This window comes from Cibotium barometz, chromosome 48 (genome assembly GCF_041138505.1).
Source record: "Cibotium barometz isolate CiBa-2024 chromosome 48, ASM4113850v1, whole genome shotgun sequence".
NCBI lineage: Eukaryota > Viridiplantae > Streptophyta > Polypodiopsida > Cyatheales > Cibotiaceae > Cibotium > Cibotium barometz.
In genome coordinates, this window is record NC_141093.1 from 36879467 (window position 1) to 36901500 (window position 22034).

A 22034-nucleotide genomic window follows, 5' to 3' on the forward strand; every position below is an offset into this window, starting at 1 on the left:
ACAGATAATTCTCAATTTACCTGAATCTTGTTGTTAATAAATAATTCTTCCACCAAAGTTCGATCACTGTCCTTGAGGCCTGCATGATGCAGACCTACTCCAAACTGGAGTGTATGCTTTAGATTGGAGTCCAGGACTTGTAAAACAAGCATTTCAATCTCCTCTTCAGACATGTGCAAAAACTGTCTTGGCCTTTCATCTGCAATAGCAAACTGCAACCAAACCCCAGAATACATAACGTTGTGCTCCGGTGCTCTGGTTTGTATGAAAATAAGGGCATGCATAAAGAAATGCAAACGTTTGTGCATTACCTGGATCAGATCCAGAGCTGTCAGCCTTGTTTGACGTCTGGATGAGACGAAAATCAGTACAGGTTTCAAAGGAGAATGAGTTGTAATGGCAGCATACGTGGGCTTATTCATACTGTTCATCCGTGGGCAGTAAAACTTTCCTGGATATCCCTGAATAAACACCAGACGAGATGCACCCTTAGTGATTTATGGGAACAGTCGAAGGCCTTGCAGCAAAGTTTTTGATGCTGTATCAGGAACTCCTTTGCAGATAAAGAGGAAACTAGCATAGTCCCTTGAGTCAAAGACCTGGCAATTTTTTTATGCTGTATCAGGAACTCTTTCGGGGATAAAGAGGCAACTAGCATAGGCTCAAGGGATGCTACAGAAAGCCCAAACTAGGCCCCTACTCCAAAGCTATCCCAGAGGATGTATGAAGCATAGCTATTGTTCAAAGGAGAGTTCATGAAATTCACCATCTAAACACTTTGAGAGCGATGCCTATGCAAGTGATTTGCTTTGATATCAAGAGTGCAAATTTAGTGATAAGCAAAGTGCACCCACACACACAACTCTCTGCATGGGCGCGTGCACATGTCCATGCCCATGCTTAAAACGGAAACAGAAACGGAAACGGAAACGGAAACAGGAAATCCAAACACCTAGTAAACAGAAATTATGTAGTATACATTAAGTATACTTGTAAAATGAAGGAAAAAGTTGAGAGAAATAGAGGAGAAACATCGGATGGATCATAATTTTGAGGAAATGTGGGAAAAATAATGGCTTACAAGCTAGTGAGGTGATAGCTTGAGTGGTGAAGGTGTTTGCCTAGGACCAAGAGGTCCTGGGTTCATAACCCCCCTTGGTGCTTCCTCGGCGGCATTGCCTATGGGCGGGTAATTAAGCACCTATGGGCAGGTGCCTACGGGCGGTGGAAAATCAGTAACTACGGGAGGATCTTGGGCCTAAGGCCAGTGGGGGGGAGGGGGGGGGGGGGGGGGGGGGGGAAATCATGGCTTGGAAGGGAGAATATGCAGAAGAAATCTAGAAAGGGATCTAGGAAATGCGTAATGGAAATGGAACTGGAAACAGTGACTTGAGGGAAACAGCATTTCCACATTTTTTGATTCTCTCTCTCTCTCTCACAAGCGCGCACACACAGACCTATGCGTGCGTGCATGTGCATGCACCCTTAAGAAAACCCTCTAGCATAGTAAGACAAAATGGCTGTTAACTAGCCACAAAAAGGAAACACCCTTTCTTTTGCATCACCGTTTCAGTTTCCCTTTTCCCAATCTCCTCTCAAAGTTTCTCCTACATTTTTCTTCTGAGTTTTAATTTTTTGTTTACGACATAAAGTTAAAAACTTGTGGTTTCCAAACCGTTTCATTTCCTAATTTTATGTTGTTTCCACTGCATAGACATCAGCCATTTCCGTTTATGTTTCAACTACGCCCTCTAGGCATCTCTTAACATAACACTTCTGATCATGACTGTGGGCATAAAACAGGCAGTTTGAGTATATTTTCTGTGCATTGCAGACAAACAGGTAAGGCCTTACTTGAATATGAACTTCTAGTGGAACGGGCCGAACACTGGGCTTGAAATTAAACAGTCCTAAATCATTGATTCCAAGCCAGTTTGCTAGGTCCCTGCACTCACAACCCCCCAATTCCATGCATAAATTGAGCATCGGTAGATCGAAGAAACCAAAGACCTGCTAAAGTGTGTCAGAAGGTCTACAACAAGAAAGTATAGACTGACTTTACCGAGCATTTGCAAGTGCAGTTGACAACCCAATAAAACGTATAGGCTGCTCTGTCTGTGAAGAAATGTACCTCATTCGGGAGACAATTACCTACACAGAAAATAGTTTCAATAATAAACTTTCAGGGAGAAAAAGACGTAAATTATGCAACCAACAGACCACAGTACAACACATCCTCTCTTGCCTCAAGAATAGGTCCACGATCTCCTCCAAGAAGATGGATTTCATCTATTATCATCAAGCCAACCTGTTCCATACAATTGTTTAAGTGGTTATGGGAGTGCTTCATGAGGGGGAATTGGCGGCAGCGAAGAGAAACTCTAAAAACCTACTTTGCACTATACAGACATCGCCAGAATGAGAACCTTCGTCACGTAGCTACGATTGTGCCAGTTTCTGCTGATGCCATCCCATTTCTCCGGGGTTGAAATAATTATGTCTGCTGAAAGTAGGGCCTTCAAGTCAGGTGTAAAGTCTCCAGTAAGCTCAACCTGAGAGGGCACCATCAATCCCCATCAGAATACATGCTAATCACACCATAGACAATTCAAAGCTTAGCTATCAATACCATCTTTTTGCCCAGTACTTTTACTAGGCCCTTTCTCCAGTCCTCAATCCTCTCCTTCACCAGAGCCTTCAAGGGAGCAATGTATATCACCTGGAAGAAAGTGTGCTTATAAGAACTAAGCCCATGCTATATCTCATGCTGATTCTATCAGAATGCACCCTTAATCCAGCAAACAAGAGGCGATGAGCATATCCTGTCTAGTATACCTTCATTTCTGGTTGAGTATTGAAAAGATGAAGCATTGCAAGTTCTGAAGAAATTGTTTTCCCACTTCCAGTAGGGGCTCCCAGAAGAACATTGTTGTCTGTATGGTACAAAGTATGAAAAGCCTACAGGGTGCAAGTGAGAAGCAGAGAGTAAGTGAACTTCAGTCAAACAAGTGAAAGATTCACAATAGGCATGCGTTTGATAATTGTGTTGCCTATATTAATCCAAAAAAAAGCTAATACTATGTGGGTGTGTCTGTGTGCGCGTGTACATACATACATACATACCTATCTACATGAATATATGTATACGTACATTTACATATATGTAGATACATAGTTAGATCTATATACTTACATATAAGAAAAAGAAAAAGTATATAGTTAGATCTATATACTTACATACCTATGTGCTGCGCTATGAGCATTGAGGACACTGGACATTTTGTTTAGAGAAGAGCCACCACTTAATGTGCCGGGCAATGAACCCTGCTACAGTGAGTGGCAATTGCATATAGTAATGCACTCAAAGGGAAACCTTGCCTGACTGATTTACCTAATATCCAAGGAAAGGACAATCCTTTGCATGATATACAATGCGTTGTAATGTCTTGAAAAAGCCAGTAAATGACTCGTTGCATTTTCAAACCAAAACCAAGTTTTGTCACCACTGTAGCTATGAAATCCCGTTGAACTATATCAAAATCATTTGCAACATCTATCTTTGGCAATGGTACATCCTATTGTGAGTATTTGGCATACTCAATGCCCACATAAGTATTCCAAATGCTATTTGTGATTTGTCTTCTAGGTACAAAACCATATTGGGCTTGATGTAATCCTCTGTGCATTATCTTTTTTACTCTCCAAGTTATCATCTTAGTGATGAACTTATAAATAACAAGCATAAGAATAATCGGACACCAGTCCAAAAGATTCTAATAGAGCTGCTTCTTCGGCACTAATCTAATTAGTCCTTTCCAAGATGCTAGGTTTAACACCTTGCTGCCACCATGATTGATTGATCATAAGTATTAATGGATCCTCAAGCAGGTCCCAAAATTGCAAAAAGAATTCCACAATCAACCATCCCATCCAGGAGATTCCATTGCCTAATGTCTTGACTAAATTGTGTATCTCCATAGACGTAAATAGGCTTTCTAGTTCAACGGCTTCCTGCACATCTATTATTTCTTTGACAATCGAAAGAAATTATGTACGAGCATGTGCCATGGTTGCCTTCAAAGAAGCCGAAGATGAGGGTGGTCACTGCTGTAAAGCAGGTTCACACCTATAATGCCAAGATGGTCTTCTATAGATCCCTAAATGAATCTAAAACTTACTCAAAACCCGGGAAAGTAAATGGTGAAGCAGCTTCAACTTCAACCTCCACAAAGGAATCTTGTGTATTTACATCCCTACCATTGAGAACCTCAAGGTTGTATGATGCTAGGAATCAATAAATCAAGGTCTTATGTGATTACACTTGGTGGGGTGTACCTTGTAGAGGATTTTACTTTTTGGTATTCAAGATCTCTTACAATTCAAAGCTTAGATAAGACAATTTGGAAGGTTCTATGCTCCTTGAACAAATGGTTGTGATGTCTTTCACATGCTATACAATTTACACCACATCCATTTCTGGTGGAGATGCGGGGCATACATTAACCTTTCGATTGCTCCAAGCGTTGTCTAATACAATAGCTTGTCCGGTGTTCCCAGGGGCAGAGAATGCATAAAGCAGTTTGAGAGGGCTTTTGCTCGAGATAGGAAAGAGGAGGTTGAAATTTTGTCCCTCTATCTTGATGGTCCTGCAATAGCTTAGTTTTAGATTTTATTCTAGGAGGCGTGGGAAGATTGGGCTCTACTTAAGAGGGCACTCTTGGATAAATATGAGAATCAGTAAGGGTTTGGCTCTAGAGGGTGGAAGCTTGCAGAGAAGATCCAAAGGAGATAGTGATAGCTTTCGGTACTAAGTTTGATGTGGTTTGGGCTAATTACGTTAAGGCCTCATTGAGAACTCCAGAAGGTGTAGCTGGAGCTCAAACTCCCATGGAGGCTCTCAAGCATTTGAAATTGGCAAGGTTTTTGGATTCTTTGGACCCTAATCTCCAGGTCAAAGTGAAATCAAAGGATCCAGTATCTTATGAGGCTGTTGTGGCTCTGGCTGAAACCAAAGAGAAGAAGATTTTGCTAGAGGTTTCAATGGGTTTTGCTTTAAAGTCCTTGCCACAGGTGAGTAGGCCACAACCCTCTACTATTCAACCTGAAGCAGTTCTCGTACAATCTCATGAAGTCTCTCCAATTGAAGCCGCTCTTGATAGACTCACCAAGGAGTTCACTGATCTCAAATTGCACTTGGTGCAGCTTCAAGGTCAGGTAAGATTCGAACCTCGTCCAGTTTATCATCCTCCCTTGGAGAGGAGACTTGCTGCTGAGTATTATTTTTGTCATCGAATGGGGCATATGCAACATAAGTGTTGAAAGAAGCCATCACGTCCTATTTACAGAGGTGAGGATCGTTTGCAAAATTTCCAACCTCCTAATAGTTCTCCTAGTATCTTAAGGAGGCTACAAGCAGCTCCTCATCCACCTATTCAACCAAATCCGGATCAAGTTGGTCCTTCTGGAGTTGCCTTGATGGAGCCTCTAACATCAAATTACCAAAACTTTTGGGTTTCAGTTCTTCTCTTGGGAGGGAGATGTCTAAATTGTCGAGCATTAGAAAAAGGAAGGAAAAGGTTAGAGGAATGGAGGTCAAAGGGTTTAGGAAAAAGGAAGGAAGGTAGAAGGGGTAAGCCAGGGCAAACTGAAGTGGTACCAAATGCTGATGTGCATGTAAATGGCGTATGGGTGACAAGAGTGCTAATTGATGGCGGTGCTGAGATTAATGTCATGACTACGGAGACTATGGAGAATGTAGGGTTGGAGTGCGATGTGAAACAGGTGCAACAAATTAGACAATTAATTATTAGACACCGAGAGGATTCAGACTCTTGGGGGTATTAAATCTGTGGAAATTGAAATAGGAGGTGTTACTTCTAACCTACCTTTTCATGTCATTGCTCTCAAGTCCCGGCAGGTTAAACCTTACCCCCTTATGCTTGGAAGGCCTTGGTTAATCGAGTCGAATGTTAAACGGAGATGGGGACGAAGGGATTTCCTTATTGGTGACAAAAGGATCAAATACAATTAATCCTCTACATCGTCATGATGTCACTTCTTCTTCAAGTGGTGGTGGAGATTCTTCGTAGACTGATGAGGATTCTTCTGAGTATGAATCTGACTTTGATAGTAGTTCTATGGGGATTTATGGAATTTCTTTGTATTTCACCGAGAAGAGGTCAAGACTACTATTGAAGAAAGGAAGAAGATGTATGCTTAGATGCTTTCCAAGGATCTCTCTCATCAAGAAAAGGAGGAGTATGCAAGTGTATTGGAATGCTTTCCTGGACTCTTTGCCACCAAGTTTGAGGATTTGAGAGGTATTGAAGGGGTTGACGGTCTAGCCGCCCTTAGCACTATGCTTTGTACTTTTGTTTGTAACTTGTTTTTAATAGAATTTGGGCTTGTAACAACCTCTAAGCTCTCTATCCTTTCAAATTGATAATCTATAAATTTACAAGTGTTTAAAAAAAAAACTGTACTTTACCGTATCGTATTCCAAAATTTCATATGGTACGGTAAATTATGGTATCGTACCATACCATATTGTATGACCGTACGCCAACAACTATGGCCTGGACCTAAGGCTCCACTCCATATATACATGCCAGTCAGCCCTGGTGTCTCATACAACCACTTCATATATACATGCCAGTCAGCCCTGGTGTCTCTATATACATGCCAGTCAGCCCTGGTGTCTCATACAACCACTTCCTGCCCATAGGGGCCCTCAGCAAGACTATTTGTGCTGTGCCATCTCTGAGGCAGCAATAGAAACTCTGGTCCAGGCACAGACCTGCCAGAGTGCTCCGCACAACTGACTACTCAATAATAACCAAAGGCCTCACTTATATAGTGGTCACTGATGCTATAAATAGCCAACTGCCATAAATAGCTTGTAGCCAAGTATTATTAGATCTGAGCCTTAACCCCCAACATCTTCCTGCTGCAATCTCCTAATCCCAAGGCCCCCTTAACTCTACTAGATTAGGCCCACTAATCTGAAGATTAGTAACCAAGTACATAACAATCTAGGTGCATGAAAAGGTTGTGTTGCACCAGTACAAGCGTGGGGATCTTGTCAAAAGCTTCAGTATCTCCTCAAGTTTAAGGGCTATTTGATCCAAGAGGTAGTCTTGTTTCATGAGAATCATTTCACAAATGTGTCTTGCCCACTGTTGACAGCTTACCAAGAGGCCATGCAGTAGAGGACAGTTGCGATGCAAAAGGGGGGGTGGGGGGAGATGTGACACACCTCCAGATAAGAGGCAAGCAACCGACAGGCACCAGGCAGCAACATAGAGGCAGGCAGCAACAAATAGGGCAGCAGATGCCACCTGATAGCCGAGCAGGCTAGGTTATAATCTACCGGGTGTGAACACCTGTTTATGATGGTCGTGGAGCATACGTGGGATAATCAGTTCTCCATCTCACCTCTACTAAGCGATTGCAACCCTCTCGAGTGTTTCTCTATACGGGGCTCATGTGCAGTTGATCTGAGGGTCATCTACAGCAGAGGTGGGGCTGAGATCCACGATCTACATTTTAAATATCATTTAGTACTTGCAAAATATTGTTGTATCTCAATTTCTTGAACATAAATATACCACAGTTTAGGTAGTTGTGTTGTGGATGTGTCCCTCTATTCTCAGGAATCATATCTATCCGATAATCCTCAAGGCACACTGGTAGGTGCTCACCTAGAACTGCTTTTGCAGAACGATTGTGAAAACACCACTAGGTGAGGTCCTGCAAAGATTTGGCATCCTAAGCATCCTTTTCAATAGGCAGTCCGGACTTTTTCTTTTCTACACCAGCCTTACCTGCCACTTCCAAACATTCAGGGCTTCTTTGGACGAGGCAGACTTCATATGCAGGTGTGATTGTCACAGAATTCATCAATTGATGCAAAGTCTAACTGCAATAGACTTCCAGATCTTTTTGGATGGTGATATGTAGTTAATGAAAGGAGTAACTTTGAGAAATGTCACGATTGCGCTCGCTGAAGCTCCCGCCTCCCCTGCTCGTTGTTCTGCATCGCGCCTGTCGCCCCCCCCTACCTGCTCGCCCTCCCGCCTGTCCATCGCTCCTTCCCCCCCTCCGCCTTCATTGCCCGCCGCCGGGGTTTTTTAGCCCCCCCCCCGCCTGCTTCCGCTGTTGCGCCCCCCCCCCCCCTTTTTTTTCTGTTCCGCCTCGCTTCCTCTCCTCGCGCCTCCCCCTTGTCTTCGCGCCCCCCCTCCACTCTGCTGCGCCTCATCCTCCCCCTGCCGCCTGCTCGCTTCCTCCCCTTCCCTCTTGCGCGCAGCCCCCGCCTTCCCCCTTTTTTGGGGGTTTTTTTTTTCTTTTTTCTCATTCGCCTTCTCCTTCTAGCTTCCGCCCCCCCTTGGGGTTTTGTTTTTCTTTTTCGCTCCGTATCCCGCCTCTCTGTGTGCAGTTCGGTTCCAGCAGGTTCCCGCCTTCGCCGCCGCAGCTTCAGACTCTGATGGAGGCTCCTCCCGCCCCGCCTCAGAGGGACTCATCCGCAGCCCCCTCGCCCGCCCCCGAGGTCACCCCCATCAGGCTTTCTCTTTCGCCGGAAGAGGAAGCGAGCCTCACCGCAGAGGTGGAACGCCTCCAGGCTCATTCCACCATCTGCCGTATAGTCGGCACTCGCCCAGCAGAGGGGAGATCAGGGATCTTCTTCAGGCCCGCCTTCTTGCAGATGTGGGCAAGATCCTGGATGTACAGCTTCTGGGCCGGGGACATTATCAGATCGAGTTCGAGGCCGCCCAGAGCGTTGCCAAGGTCCTTGCCATGAGTCCCCTTGACATCAGGGGTGCTCGGGCTTTCTTCAGACCTTGGCAGCATGGATTTGACCCAGCAGCGGCGAAGCAGGGAGAGCGCCTCTTCCATGTTACAGTTTGTTTCCCTGGTCTCCGCCGGGAGTATCTCCCGCTCCTCTCCAGGCTCGGAGCATTGGTGGGCTCGGTACTAGAGACGGGCTCCTCAGCAGCTTCAGTGGTGGCCAGAGCAGCGGGGCTACCTTCGGTCAGAGTGTTGGTGTCTGACATCTCCTCCCTTCCTAAGGTCATTCAGCTACCTAGGATAGGGGGGGGTGGATAGATCAGAGAGTGGAGTTATCGGGGCTCCCGAACCAGTGCTTCATTTGCAGGCAGGTCGGTCATCTGGCCAAGGCCTGCCCTCGCAGGAGACCTCGACCCTCACCACAGCAGCAAGCTACTGATGGCCCGCCCACAGATTCGGCTCGGTAGGCTACCTCCGGGACACCTGCTCAGGCCACAGAGACCTCAGAATGGCAGCCTGGACAGGGGCGCCGCCGAGGGAGACAGCCACAGTAGCACGCCCAGAGACCGCTGCAGCAGCAGCAGCCACAGTCTCAACCTCACTGGGTTCCCGTGAGGAACAGCTTTGCTCCCCTATAGGAGGAGACCCCTGCAGCGACTGAGGACCAGGAGATGCCAGCTCCCCCTCCTTCTCCCCCCCCACCCCCGTCCCCTCCCTCCGCCTCGCTTCCACCATCGCCTCCTCCCGCCCCCGCTCCGGCTTCGGCAGCGGCTCCCTCTCCACCTCCCTCGCCTCCCCCTCCTCCCCCTCCGCCCGCCTCACCTTCCCGGGAGGCCCTCGCAGTTCCCTGGAGCTCACCTGCAGTCCGGAGAGCACTGAGCACTGACCTCGCTCGAGCATCACAGAGGAGACCTATGCCGATTAGGGCCTCACGGATTTCATCTATCCGCAGTCGGCTGAGTCGCCTTGGCATTAGACAGCGCTCGGAGGCTTTTGATTATACCTTCACACGGCTTTTTGGAGCAGAGGGCCCCCATGAGCCAGCACCCATTCGAGTTCATGTAGTGATACCTCCGGCCCGCGGGGAGGAGGCACTAGACTCAGCGGTGGCCTTCTCGTTCCCTCTTTGTGGACCTTGTGACCGGGAGTGGACTCTAGAGCTCGCTCTCAGCACTTTGAAGACTCAGGCAGTTGAGTTTTCGCATCACATGAGCAATCTGGAGGTGACAGATGTGATAGGCCGACTTTGGGAGTTGGCTCATTTTTTCTTGGATCCCGGGAGTGTGGATACCTCAGGGATTCGGCATTTGGTCGTGCGCATAGTGGCAGACTTGGCACGCGACCCTGGATATGTGAGTATACACGAGGTTGCTCTGTCAGAGCAGGAGGCAGTCGCCATGGGCCACAGCCACTGGCGCCTGATCCGGGTTTCTTGCAGTACACCGGGTGGGCAGATTCGCAGCCGTTCGGATGGGGACTACTCTCCATCCAAGCCGCTTGCGAAGGCCCGCCGTACGGCTGAGACAGCATCCACCTCAGCAGGGCATCCATGACGATCATCTCATGGAATGTACAGGGCCTTGGCGGAGCACACTTCATACGCTATCGAGGCTGCTTGAGGCAGGAGCTTCAGAGATGCCTGGTTGGTGGCAGCATTGACATTTTGATGATGCAGGAGCACCACTTGGGTGAGAGCAGGATCCGGAGATATGGTTCGGTGATGCCTGGTAGATGGGACACTTTTTGGTCTGCAGGGTTTGGTCCTTTGGGTGGACAGGGAGGAGTATGCATGGTTATTGCAGATGTATGGCGGCAGGCCATTGTGGATCGAGGGATCATTGTGCCTGGTAGAGCACAGTATGTCATTCTGAGGATGCATGATGAGCTATTGGGTGTGCTCAACATCTTTGCGCCCAATCATGCTAGTGCCAGAGCAGAGTTCTGGACTCAGGTTACAGATGCATTGCCAGAGGCCGCACATTGGTGTGTTGGGGGAGACTTCAACATGCTTGAGGACCCGGCAGATAGGGTGGGAGGCAGTCATGTTACAGTGCACGGCACGGAGCTTGCGGCTTGGGACCGGTTTTGCATGTCACTAAGGATCACTGATGCATGGCAGCATGGGGCTTTCTCCCGGTCTCAGGACAGTCTTAGTTTCTCTCGGTCGGATCGCCGGCAGGGAGGGACTAATCTATCACGGATTGATCGCTTTTATGTGGCGACTGGTTAGGGGAGCGAGGGGGCTCCGTCGGCATTCTCGCTGGCACCTCATTTTCAGATCATGCGCCAGTTATATTGACATTGGAGGAGGGGACCCGAGAGCCCAGCTTGCAGTTGAGGATCCCAGAGAGGGTACTTACAGATCCCAATCTCGCTGAGGACATTGAGAGGATCTGGCATGATAGTCAGTGCTCTAACCAGGATGCAGCGGGCCAGTGTGCCCAGGGACTCATTGATCTTAGCTCTTTTCTACACGCTGCAGCTTTGACACGACTGGGAGAGATTCGCGAGCGGGAGCAACGGCTGAGACGCAGCCTTGCTTCGCTACAGCGCCATCAGGAGCAACAGCCTGCATGTGAGTGGGTGGCGTCCCAGCTAAGCCAGGCACGCCAGGAGGTTAGAGAGGTAGAGGAGCAGAGACATGAGTTTTACTATCGTCGTCAGGCCTCTCAGTGGACGCAGCTTGGTGATAGAGTGACTGGAGAGTTTTTTGAGATCACTGGACCCCGTCATGCGCGAGCAGGAGTCCGCCAGCTTGGTAGACCGCGGCATTGGAGGCCTATTACGATCCTCAATACTGTCTACAAGGTCTTGGCAAAGGCCTTGAGTTTGAGGATCCAGCCCTTCCTAGGGGAGTTGCTTCATGCTACTCAGACAGGATTTGTCAAGGAGCGCAGTATCCTTGACAACATCTTTACTTTCTGGGAGGCGACGGCCCGAGCTAGATTTCTTGGCGAGGACTTGGTCGTGATGCTTCTCGATTTTGAGAAGGCATACGATAGAGTTGATTGGGGTTTCTTAGAGGGCACTATGCTTCGCCTGGGCTTTGAGCCAGGATGGATCAGAGGGGTGGCAGCTCTGTATTCCACAGCTCGCAGCCAGGTGCTGATTGCAGGAGGACGGGGGCCGAGTTTTGAGCTGACCAGATCAGTCCGTCAGGGGTGTCCTCTCGCCCCTTTCCTTTCTCTCTTCTTTGCGGAGGCTATGAGTATGTATTTGACGGCAGAAGAGGTTGGTTTGAGAAGACTGCAGCTCCCAGTCCGGGGGGAGGACCTGCTTGATGCTGAGTTTGCAGACGACACGGGCTTATTTTTGCATGGCCATGAGGCCAATCTTATTCGGGCTGAGCAGTCGCTCCAGGTTTTTAGTGTAGCTTCGGGAGCACTGATCAATTGGCGCAAGACAGTGGCCTTTTGGATCAGTAGTGCTCCCACTCCGGCATGGAGCCCGGACTCCGGTTTTAGATGGATTCCTCCAGGCACAGCAGTGCGGTATTTGGGATGCCAGATTGGCCTAGATTTGTCACCTGAGCAGCAGATTGCCCCGCTTCTTCTGAGCATTCGGAAGAAGCTATTGTATTGGAGTACAGCTCGACTATCCTTGGCTGGAAGGGTGGTGGTGGCAAATCAGGTGCTATTAGCAACCATGTGGTACATTACGTCTTGCTGGATTTTCTCGAGTTCTTGCATCAACCAGGTACAGAGGCTGATCAGGAACTTTCTGTGGTCCGGGAGGGACGGTCAGCCAGCTCGGGCAAAGGTTGCATTTGCAGTTATTACACTTCCGCTGGCTCAGGGCGGTTTGGGCATTATAGATCCAGTCGATCAGAGTAGAGCCTTATTGGGGAAGCTTATTGTTCGGGGGTTGCTTCCAGGCGCTGAGCCTTGGAAAGAGCTCCTCTTGCAGCGACTACAGGCTCGGGCGCCCCCAGCAGGGGGTACTTGGGCACCAGAGATTCGCTGGATCTTCATAGAGATGAGGAGGACCAGAGTAGAGCCTTATTGGGGAAGCTTATTGTTCGGGGGTTGCTTCCAGGCGCTGAGCCTTGGAAAGAGCTCCTCTTGTAGCGACTACAGGCTCGGGCGCCCCCAACAGGGGGTACTTGGGCACCAGAGATTCGCTGGATCTTCATAGAGATGAGGAGGACAGGCCTCAGTAGAGGATGGGAGGACAGATTTGCTTTGAGCATCCTGAGAGCTTGGGAGCTGCTGAGACCGGGGCTCTCTCAGCGGCCTCCTTCTTGTGTTGAGGAGCGGGCCAGACAGCCGCTCATCTGAAGCCCAGCGGTTCGCACGGAGCAGGGTCATATTCTGGGTTCTCGGCCTCGTCTAGCCTGGGGACCTTTAGCGGCAGACCCAGCTCGTAGTTTTGGAGACTGGCAAGCTTTTTGCAGTCTACCAGAGGAGATCCAGGTGGAGAGGCTGAGTCACTTCAGAGGGGGGTTGATTATGAGGGATGATATACAGGAGGCACTCACAGAGGAGTGGTTCACGCCTCTCGAGCCAGTGGCCCCACGGTGGATTGGAGCCTTTACACAGTTGGAGATCCTGATTGCTGTCAGAGCTAGCACTGAGGATGGCAGATGCCTCTACTATGAGATTCAGGATGAGGGCAGACTCCAGAGAGTGGAGGTGGAGTCGCCTCTGGTTGCAGAGTGCACCTTTCAGAGGATTCGGGTAGTGGCCGCCGCTTCTCGGAAGTGGCATATTGACCCCGACCCTGCTGATGTGCTCCCGGATTGGCGCATATGGGCATATGCAGCGCGCCCCTTGGCCCGGCTACAGTGGGACCCCGGGGAGTACGAGTGGCATGATCCTTATGCATCCCTTGAGGCCACAGAGATCACCTTTTTCCAGTATACTGTTCGGCTGGGGCGGCATATTTTGACGGCGAGGAGGACGGTTTCTCCAGCGGCAGCGGGGCATTGGCGACTACAGGGACTCTCACAGGAGTTCCTGGAGGATTTCTGGGCTCGGCTCTGGGCTAGTCGGCAGGCCCGCAGGATCTCGGCTTTTCAGTGGCTGGTCGCCCACCACAGGGGCTCAGCAGTTGGCACTTGGCTTGTTTACAGCGGTCTTCCGGCGGCCTGCGTCCGATGCGGCCACCCTATGGAGACACAGAGACATTGCCTTTGGGACTGCCCTCAGGCACAGCAGATTTGGCTGCGGATGCTGCGTATTCTGGCCCCCCTCTCTCCAGAGGGTATGTTTACGTGGGGTGCCGCTGCTTGGTCGACTTCGTCAGGGCCTGCTATGGGCTATGAGATGGAGCAGGGCAGTCAAGCCATCAGATTTATTAGGGGCCAGCCTCGCCTGGTTCCGGCACCGGATTTCTCGTCCGCCAGCTGGACACAGGAGAGGGATTTACGATGGGAGATCCTCAGCAGCCTCACCATCTGGTTCACCTGGAGGGCCCGGTGCTTTACGGCCTTTGAGGGGAGATTGGAGCCACCAGCAGAGACTGTACGGGGGATTTGGCAGGAGTTGATCCACACCCTGCGAGGACAGTACGACCGCATCCGGGGAGACTCGGATGAGGCGATCTTACGGCGCCAGGCCTTTCACACCACTTGGCACTGTGGCCCTTTCTACACCTTACACACGGGATCCCCCCGCTGGCACTACAGGCCACCTGTTTGGCTTCCCCCCCCCCCTATTGTATGATTTAGCCGCTCAGTTCTTTGTACTGATGCTTGTATTTTGCAGCACCTAGGGAGAGTCTCCCGGGCTGCCATGATGTATTCGCTGCTCTATCTCTCTTAGGAGCAGGAGAGATCTTTTGTAGCCCTACGGGCGTTTTTATATAACTAATGAAAGGATCTTTTCTCGGAAAAAAAAAACTTTGAGAAATGTCTTCCAAAACTTGGCAACATAGGAATCCACTGACTCTCCTTTCAACCTGTGCAAGCAAATCTTACTTTTTCTTCACACCCTTTCTAGAATTCACTTTTAAATGATGTTGGTAGAACATCTTTGTCAAGAGGTTGTCGGGACCTCTCCCTCTCCCATATTCCCTAAACATCAGACATAAACATCATTAATCCAACATCAGACATAAACATCATTAATCCAAATTAGGTTCCGCGGGCTCAAGGTCACCACATGACTGTAGATCCACTGCATCAGACCACCCCAAAGCATAGACCCCTTGTTCATACAGACTTACGCCAGTCAGCCTTGGTGTCACATACAACCAAGATCTAACCTACTGGGCTATTGGTAGACTAATTGCATCCAACTATGGAATAGCAACAGTGGGTTATCACTCATTGCAAGGTACTGACCATCATGGTAGTACAACACAATACCATAATGCACTCTATAGGCTCATCCCACTTCTATAGTCACTTATGGAGTTATTACTTTTGAAGCCTTGATAATCAGCCTACTTTTCCTAATCCTTAGGTCCCTTAACCCCCATATTAGGCCAACTAACCCTACAGTTAGCATCAAGTACATAACAATCTTCTTGAACTCTTCCCAAGTAGGTGCTACTGCCCCTAGCTCTCTACTCAGCCATCCACTGGCCATCCACACGTCTCTTTGAGTTCTCCACGAAGTCCTCATTGCAGAATGCTATCTCAAATTGGCTGATAAAAGCTAGTGCTCTACTGACATCCATCTTTCCATACATTTTTCAGAACTTATGTCCATTCTCTCTTTTCACTTCTTCCTATGTTTGCCCTCCTTTCCCTTTGTCCTCTTTGCAAGGTTCATTGTGAATAGGAGAAGAATCGCAGGTTTTCTCTGACATAACAATTTCGAGCCATGAATTAGAATTATGAATCTCCAATCCTGCTAGGTTGTGCCTTGAAAAAGCTAAATATTCCTCCCTTCTCATGCTCCGAACATGACATGTGGCTTTAACCACAGGTGCTGGTGGCTCAACTTCCCAATCTTCCCTCCAAGAGCTGAGGTTCTTTCAACACCACTTGACCTTCATCATCCTTCCCTTAGAGCACTTTTGGGAGAAGATAAGTCAGAGCTAACTCCGATAGATCAACACTTGCATTCAAGCATGTTCAAAACTTGCTTGATCAATAGCACCCTTCTTCTTTACAGTCCTTAGCTTTTGTCAATGAGGTAATCAGCATAACTAAGGTTAAAAACACATAAAAAATAGAAGGTAGGTAAAGGTACATATTCACCACTTGTGAAACACATAAGCTCTTTATCGATGCACTGTTACTAAAATTCCATTAGCCACTCACGTCTTCAGGAAAATAAATGCGTGCTCAAAAACATGTCATACCATGTTCAATCCCACACAACGGAAAACTGTTTTCATAAAAATCTTCCATCTTACAGAGTTTTTATTATAATATTTTCATGCAAAAAATACTTTCATTCCAACTTAGGAATGACGAGGAGTCCTCTTTTCCCAAGGCCTCTCTTGCTCCCCTTGACTCTTGAAACTGTCTTCTTTTGTATTGAGCAGATTCATATTCACTGCTTGTAAGGCACATACTATATCACATGGACTTTGACTTTCAAATGCTCTGTTTAGAATTTTCAAGTTTCCTATGAAATATATCTTTCCCAAATTATGCATCATGTTATAATATGATGTCATTGTATTCTGAATTTTGCCTTTCAGGCACGCACACAGGGAACCCCTAAAACCCCCTTTGTCAACTTTTGCATTTCTCTTTCAATCATCATTCCTAGAACCATGCTTCCAAGCATTAAACCCAAGAAATAGCCTAATGTTTGTTGCAGATTGCTAGTCTCCTCCGGATCTGGATAGATCTTTGGATGGCAAACCTAGTGGCATATAAATGCAGATGTTTTCAGAATAGGTATTACACGTTTCCACAAATGTGTTAGGCTTGAGCCACTAGAATTCACTTGATTCTATGCAGAATCAGTCATTTTTAGGAGGTGTAAAGACATATTTAGCTTGCCTGAGTTTGTATGGGATTAAAATGAGAGAAATTGTACATGCCCTCATAATTTTTATTTCCAAGAGCAGTGATTGGCAGAGGTCGTAAGTCCAGCAACTCTGTGTGGGGTGGATGCACCTGCAAAAGAAAAGAATGCCCTAATAATAAAATTCCATGAAGCTAACAATGGCCACTTTTTAGACAAAACACAGGAGCCACATTCACGTAATCACATTTTACCTCGGGCAGGATGAGGTGTTGGAATGATACAGTATGAAATGCTTCCGCTTGCAACCATCTATCTGACACAACACGGATATAATACTGTGGTGGAAGGGGCTCAAAAATAGGTATTGTGAATGTTACTGTCTGACTTCCTTCACTTACTGACTTCTTGGTCATAGTGAACTGTTCCGAATGATAGACGTGCTCATTTTCTGAATCCTGAAAACGAAAGCAATGCAAGTCATATAGAAGCGCACATGTGTTCTCTATGCATGTGTGTGTCTGGTGCTCTGGATGCAGGTTGGTCCAATTCTCTACACGAGGGCATTTCAGTTAGTATAAACGCATTGTATCACTGTGTAAAAGCTCCACAGAGTGTGGGGCGAACCGAACAGTCAAGTCTAGAAAAAACAATAAAGTGTAGGTAGGAGATGTATTTCTTTACAGCTATATCAGCATGCTATGCACCAAGCCCACACTGATACCATATCAGAGCAGCTTTACTGAAACACATGCAATACCTTGACTTGGATAACTTGAATAATTCTACCATGTTCCATTCAAAAAGGCTTACCTCCACCCATATCCACCATCTCTCACTTGTACCATGCCACCGTTCTTTCCAGACAAAATCTGGAGTCAATGTCAATACTACCTGCAGAAGAAGCCCGAACTTCAGCATCACAGAATGAGAGCCATACTGGAAGGAATCATAGACAAACCTATGGTTTTAACCCAATCACAGCAACAACTAAACCACCACTCATTTGTGAGCCCAATCTAGCACAACTTACACAGCGATAAGAGTAAAAGATCCTACCTGAAGCACACTTCTTGTAATAGGGCTGATATTAACTGACAGATGAAGTCGTGGGAAGCTTGCCAAGCACTGTACAACCAACTGTATAAACAATGGTTTAAGGCGTGATTAGCAGGTAAGAACATCCAAAAAAACTGTTATGTAGGCCAGTGATGTGATAGCCCAGTGCTCCCTCGGCGGTATCGCCTACGGGCAGAAAAAATGTGCCTACAGGCAGGTGCCTACAGGTGGTGAAAAATGGTAACTACGGGAGAATCTTGGGCCTAAGCCTAGCAGGAAACCAAAAAAAAAAAAGGAAAAAAAAAAGAGAACTGTTATGTATGTTAATCATGGCCATCACTGACTACCTTGCCTCCATGGGGATACCGTAAAAGTAAACCGATCTCCTTCTCATCCATGTCATACAGCCTGTCCAGATCACCTCCCCTATCTTCAAGCTTCCGTAATAGCTGTTGGAAAATACTTAATCCCATTCAACACTGACTGATTTTGAAAATATGTTTTACTGACATAATCACACAAAAAATCTGAAGATAATTGGACCTCTGGAGACAGTTCTCTTTCAAATTGCCTTAGAGGATGCTGATGTGGCCAAATCTGATGATCCACTGCTTTACAATATTCGAGAAGCAGTGCTGTCATTGAACACCATCCTCTACGCAAGCAAATTTCAAAGAGGGCACGCATAATCCGCCCCAAGCTGGCACTGATATATGCACTGTCTGCTACCAAAGAGAATCCATCCAGGCTTGCCCGTGAGATGTAGACCTGATAGTTCCCAGCATTCAATTAAAGCATTAATACTTGCAGCAGTAACTGTGCTTTAGTGCATAATCATCGTTTTGGGCCTGCAAGAGCTGGTCGTCTCCTTACAAAATTGATATCGTGTGCTCTGTTTATTGCTACAAAACGTTTTTTGTTTATTACTTTGCAAAGCAAGGATATTTCAATTTTATTTAAATGCAAAAGTAAGCCTTAAGTTGTAGAATATAGGGCTTACAATAATTAAAACTCATAAAAATAGATTATGCTTTTGTGTAGGCAACAAATAAGAAAAAACATATGTTTTTGCGGCTTCTTCTATTTATGCATAAGAAGGGAAGAGCCGTGCATATGCAAAGCAAAGGCTAAATTCAATGATGACACTTAATGTGTGATGTACAGACCACGTATGCAAGAAACGCTGCTGCTTCTTGCCCTAAGCTTAACCTCAAACCAGTACAGGGAGGTTCAGTGCCTGCTGTACATCCATTGACATGACATACTTACTGTATGAACAGCACTTGAGCTAAGATGGAACTGCCGTTGGGGGTAATTTCAGTGGTTGATTAACTGAAACCTGTGCATTAGCAAAAAGCTTGAATCTACAGTCAAATTTTTCTACCCTAGCATCAAATACTCAGGTCATGTGTGCTTTCTCACGCTCTACTTCAAGCATAAATGAAGGATCTAGCATGGCCTAGCACCAGATAGCATAGCAACAGCAATGACACACATACAGTCAAACCCCTACCGCACTGCCCAGATAGACCATACTACATACAAAAAAATCCCCATGCTTGGGTGTCCAACATTAAACAGAGCTTGATTTGTCAGTATCATCAATGCACTCCTGTTCTTTCATAGAGGCTACAGAGTCCTCTGGCACTATAGGGTGTTTCCCATACTACCTAACGTAGCCTCCCACTAAAGGGACACCTCCCGCCCCCTTAGAGAAAAAGAGAAAACATGCACGCCACATACACACACCCCTTCCTCTCTATATTCCTGCAAGCCCCCCGAAAGGTGGAAGACCATTCTACCGGTCATTCACGAGGCAGATGTTGACAGCATGCTTCAAGTTTTGAAACTTATATGCATAACATACATTAATCCTTGTATACAAGCTGGCATTTCCAGGTGCTCACCAGCTCCTTTATTTAGAACAATGGGGTTGAAAGAATAGTAGGGGCAAGTGTGCCTTACGCAAAACCACACACCAAGTATAAACAAAAAAATTTACACTTAAATTGTAATCAATAGCCAATTTCCATGTTTTCTACTGGGGGTGTCCTCGTCTCCCAAAAGAAATTAGGGACAGCTGGACAACTACAACTTATTTATCCATCTTCTATCAAGGGGCTTCTCTGCATGAAAAACTGTTTTCGCAAAGGCACGAATCTTAAACATTTTGTGGTATGTTAGGGGCCCATAGTCACATGGGACACGAAATGGGGACGGGGAACCGGGACGGAAAAGATTGAGAATGGCCATTCCATGTGACTATAGAGTGACATGGAATGGGAATGGGAACGGGAAGATGCTGCCATCCCCAACATTCCCGAGTCTAAAAGTGCCCATTCCCTGTGACTATGTAGGGGCCCTATCTATCTTAGGAAACTTAAATTGACCTCAATGGTGATAAAGAACATCTGACCTGAATAAGAATGTTGATCTTTCCAATTTTGTCCTCCGATCCACCACGAACCTCCAAAGGACAGGCAACATGTCGAAGCTTTTCCAACTCCTGCTGCTCCTCTTCTCGCACCATTATATTCTCAAACTCAGAGGAGTGTGCAACAAGATCAATAAGCTGCTTTTCACACACGATGCAATATGAGCACTCGTTGTCAGATTACGCACTATCCGTTTACAGTGTTGTTAATATAAGCAACATGAATCTCACCTCACTCTCGTTCATGTGACGCTTCAGCATGTTATTGTATGTCTCCACACTTGTGTACTGAATGTAGTAGTGGCTAGCAACCCGCCCGAGATCAGTCACATAAAGGTTCCCACTTTTCTCATCAAAACGCATCATCTTGGCTTTGTCCAGAGAACGCGCAGCATCAGTAATGAGAGACTTCCTTTTGGCTGTCAGGCTAGGATCCTTGATAACCTGACAGTTAGGAACAAAGTGGGTGCAAAGCACAATGGAAATACTCAGAAACAGTACTTCCCATACATATAAGATTAGGTGTTGAAAGAGCACACATACTACCCAAGACAGAGACAAGTCCCACAAGTGCAGAATAAGAACCAGATCACCAAGCATGCATCTTGCCTACCTCCTCCCAAAGCATTCCATATGCAAGAGGATTCGAAGACATCCGCACGAACAGATAAGTGTATCCAAGCCATGCCGAAGCTTCCTTTAAATTCGTAACCGTGCCCAATACAACCTCTGCATTTAGATTGTCTTTCAAGGAGCTGACAAACTGCAGAAAAAGGAGGTTTTGGTAAAGTGAGAATCCCCGAATACAGAACTATGAAATCAAACACATACATTTGAGTAGACTTCACCTGACTCTCAATGGGCAGCTGATGTGTTAGAAGCCTCAAATAATAGGCCAGCTTGTCATGAGTTGTGATGATAATGCCTTCTCCACTTTTGTCAAATTGTGGGCGGCCTGCACGACCAAAAATCTGCAACACAATCAAAAGATAAGCCAGAAGAAAAAGCTACAACACAGTGAGCAGAGCATTCATATTTCATTCTGATTCACCTGCATAACATCAAGCATTCCCAATTCGCGCCAACCTCCAGCTTTTGGGTCGTAAAGCTGTGTTCCCTTTTTTCCAATGCCACGATCAGAAAATAAACAAGCTCAGTCAAACAGACCCATAGGAACGGTGCAACTTTCAAACAAACCACAAAGAAATACTCTCCTTTTTTCCAAACCCCCATATATATACGTGTGTGAGTGTGTGCACGTATATACACACACACACACATAAAAATGTGTGTGTGTGTGTGTGTGTGTGTGTGTGTATAAATTTGGAAAGAAGGATTGGTTAAGCTTTTCCCTAAACGGGATCTTTGTGAAGCTTTTTCTGATTGGAGGCCCATTACTCTTATGCCTGTCATCTATAAGCTTCTGACTAAGATGTTGGCAAATCGTATTAAAGGATTTTTACATGATGGTTTGCATCCTGCGCAATATGGTTTTGTGCCTCAAAGGCAAATCAATGATAATTTGGCTAATGTTTATATTGCCATTGAATATGCCAAATACACTAAGCATGATGTACTCATTTTGCAGGTTGATATCGAGAAAGCTTTTGATTCTGTGCATTGGGACTATATAGCTATGACTATGAGTTATCTTGGTTTCGGTGCAAAGTGGCAAAATATTGTGTATTGGCTCTATAATGACAGTGATGCTTCTTTGATTTTGAGCTCTTCTCTATCGGATTCTTGGAAATTGGGACGTTCAGTTCGCTAGGGTTGTCCGCTTAGTTCCTTGTTGTTTGCTATTGCCACACATCCTTTTCTTTGCTACTTGGACTTTCTGCAAGCTACTGATGAATTTCATGGCTTGCAGCTTCCTGCTGGGCATACTT

The 22034-nt window shown here is 46.6% G+C and overlaps 1 protein-coding gene across 1 annotated transcript in view; it reads right to left on the minus strand.

Annotated features, from left to right (window-relative positions):
• LOC147611142 (U5 small nuclear ribonucleoprotein helicase) overlaps positions 1 to 22034 on the minus strand; it is a 194069-nt gene that overhangs the window by 62852 nt on the left and 109183 nt on the right. Inside the window, exons 20-38 of the mRNA XM_086785805.1 lie at positions 21197 to 21262; positions 20994 to 21116; positions 20759 to 20908; positions 20377 to 20589; positions 20128 to 20283; positions 18255 to 18479; positions 18059 to 18160; positions 17712 to 17792; positions 17466 to 17546; positions 16907 to 17110; positions 16688 to 16804; positions 2836 to 2958; positions 2630 to 2719; positions 2427 to 2552; positions 2246 to 2308; positions 2063 to 2151; positions 1855 to 1945; positions 312 to 461; positions 21 to 212 (exon numbers count right to left, since the gene is read on the minus strand). Coding sequence (XP_086641931.1) covers positions 21 to 212; positions 312 to 461; positions 1855 to 1945; positions 2063 to 2151; positions 2246 to 2308; positions 2427 to 2552; positions 2630 to 2719; positions 2836 to 2958; positions 16688 to 16804; positions 16907 to 17110; positions 17466 to 17546; positions 17712 to 17792; positions 18059 to 18160; positions 18255 to 18479; positions 20128 to 20283; positions 20377 to 20589; positions 20759 to 20908; positions 20994 to 21116; positions 21197 to 21262 — 2442 coding nt within the window. The remainder of the gene's footprint in view (positions 1 to 20; positions 213 to 311; positions 462 to 1854; positions 1946 to 2062; positions 2152 to 2245; positions 2309 to 2426; positions 2553 to 2629; positions 2720 to 2835; positions 2959 to 16687; positions 16805 to 16906; positions 17111 to 17465; positions 17547 to 17711; positions 17793 to 18058; positions 18161 to 18254; positions 18480 to 20127; positions 20284 to 20376; positions 20590 to 20758; positions 20909 to 20993; positions 21117 to 21196; positions 21263 to 22034) is intronic.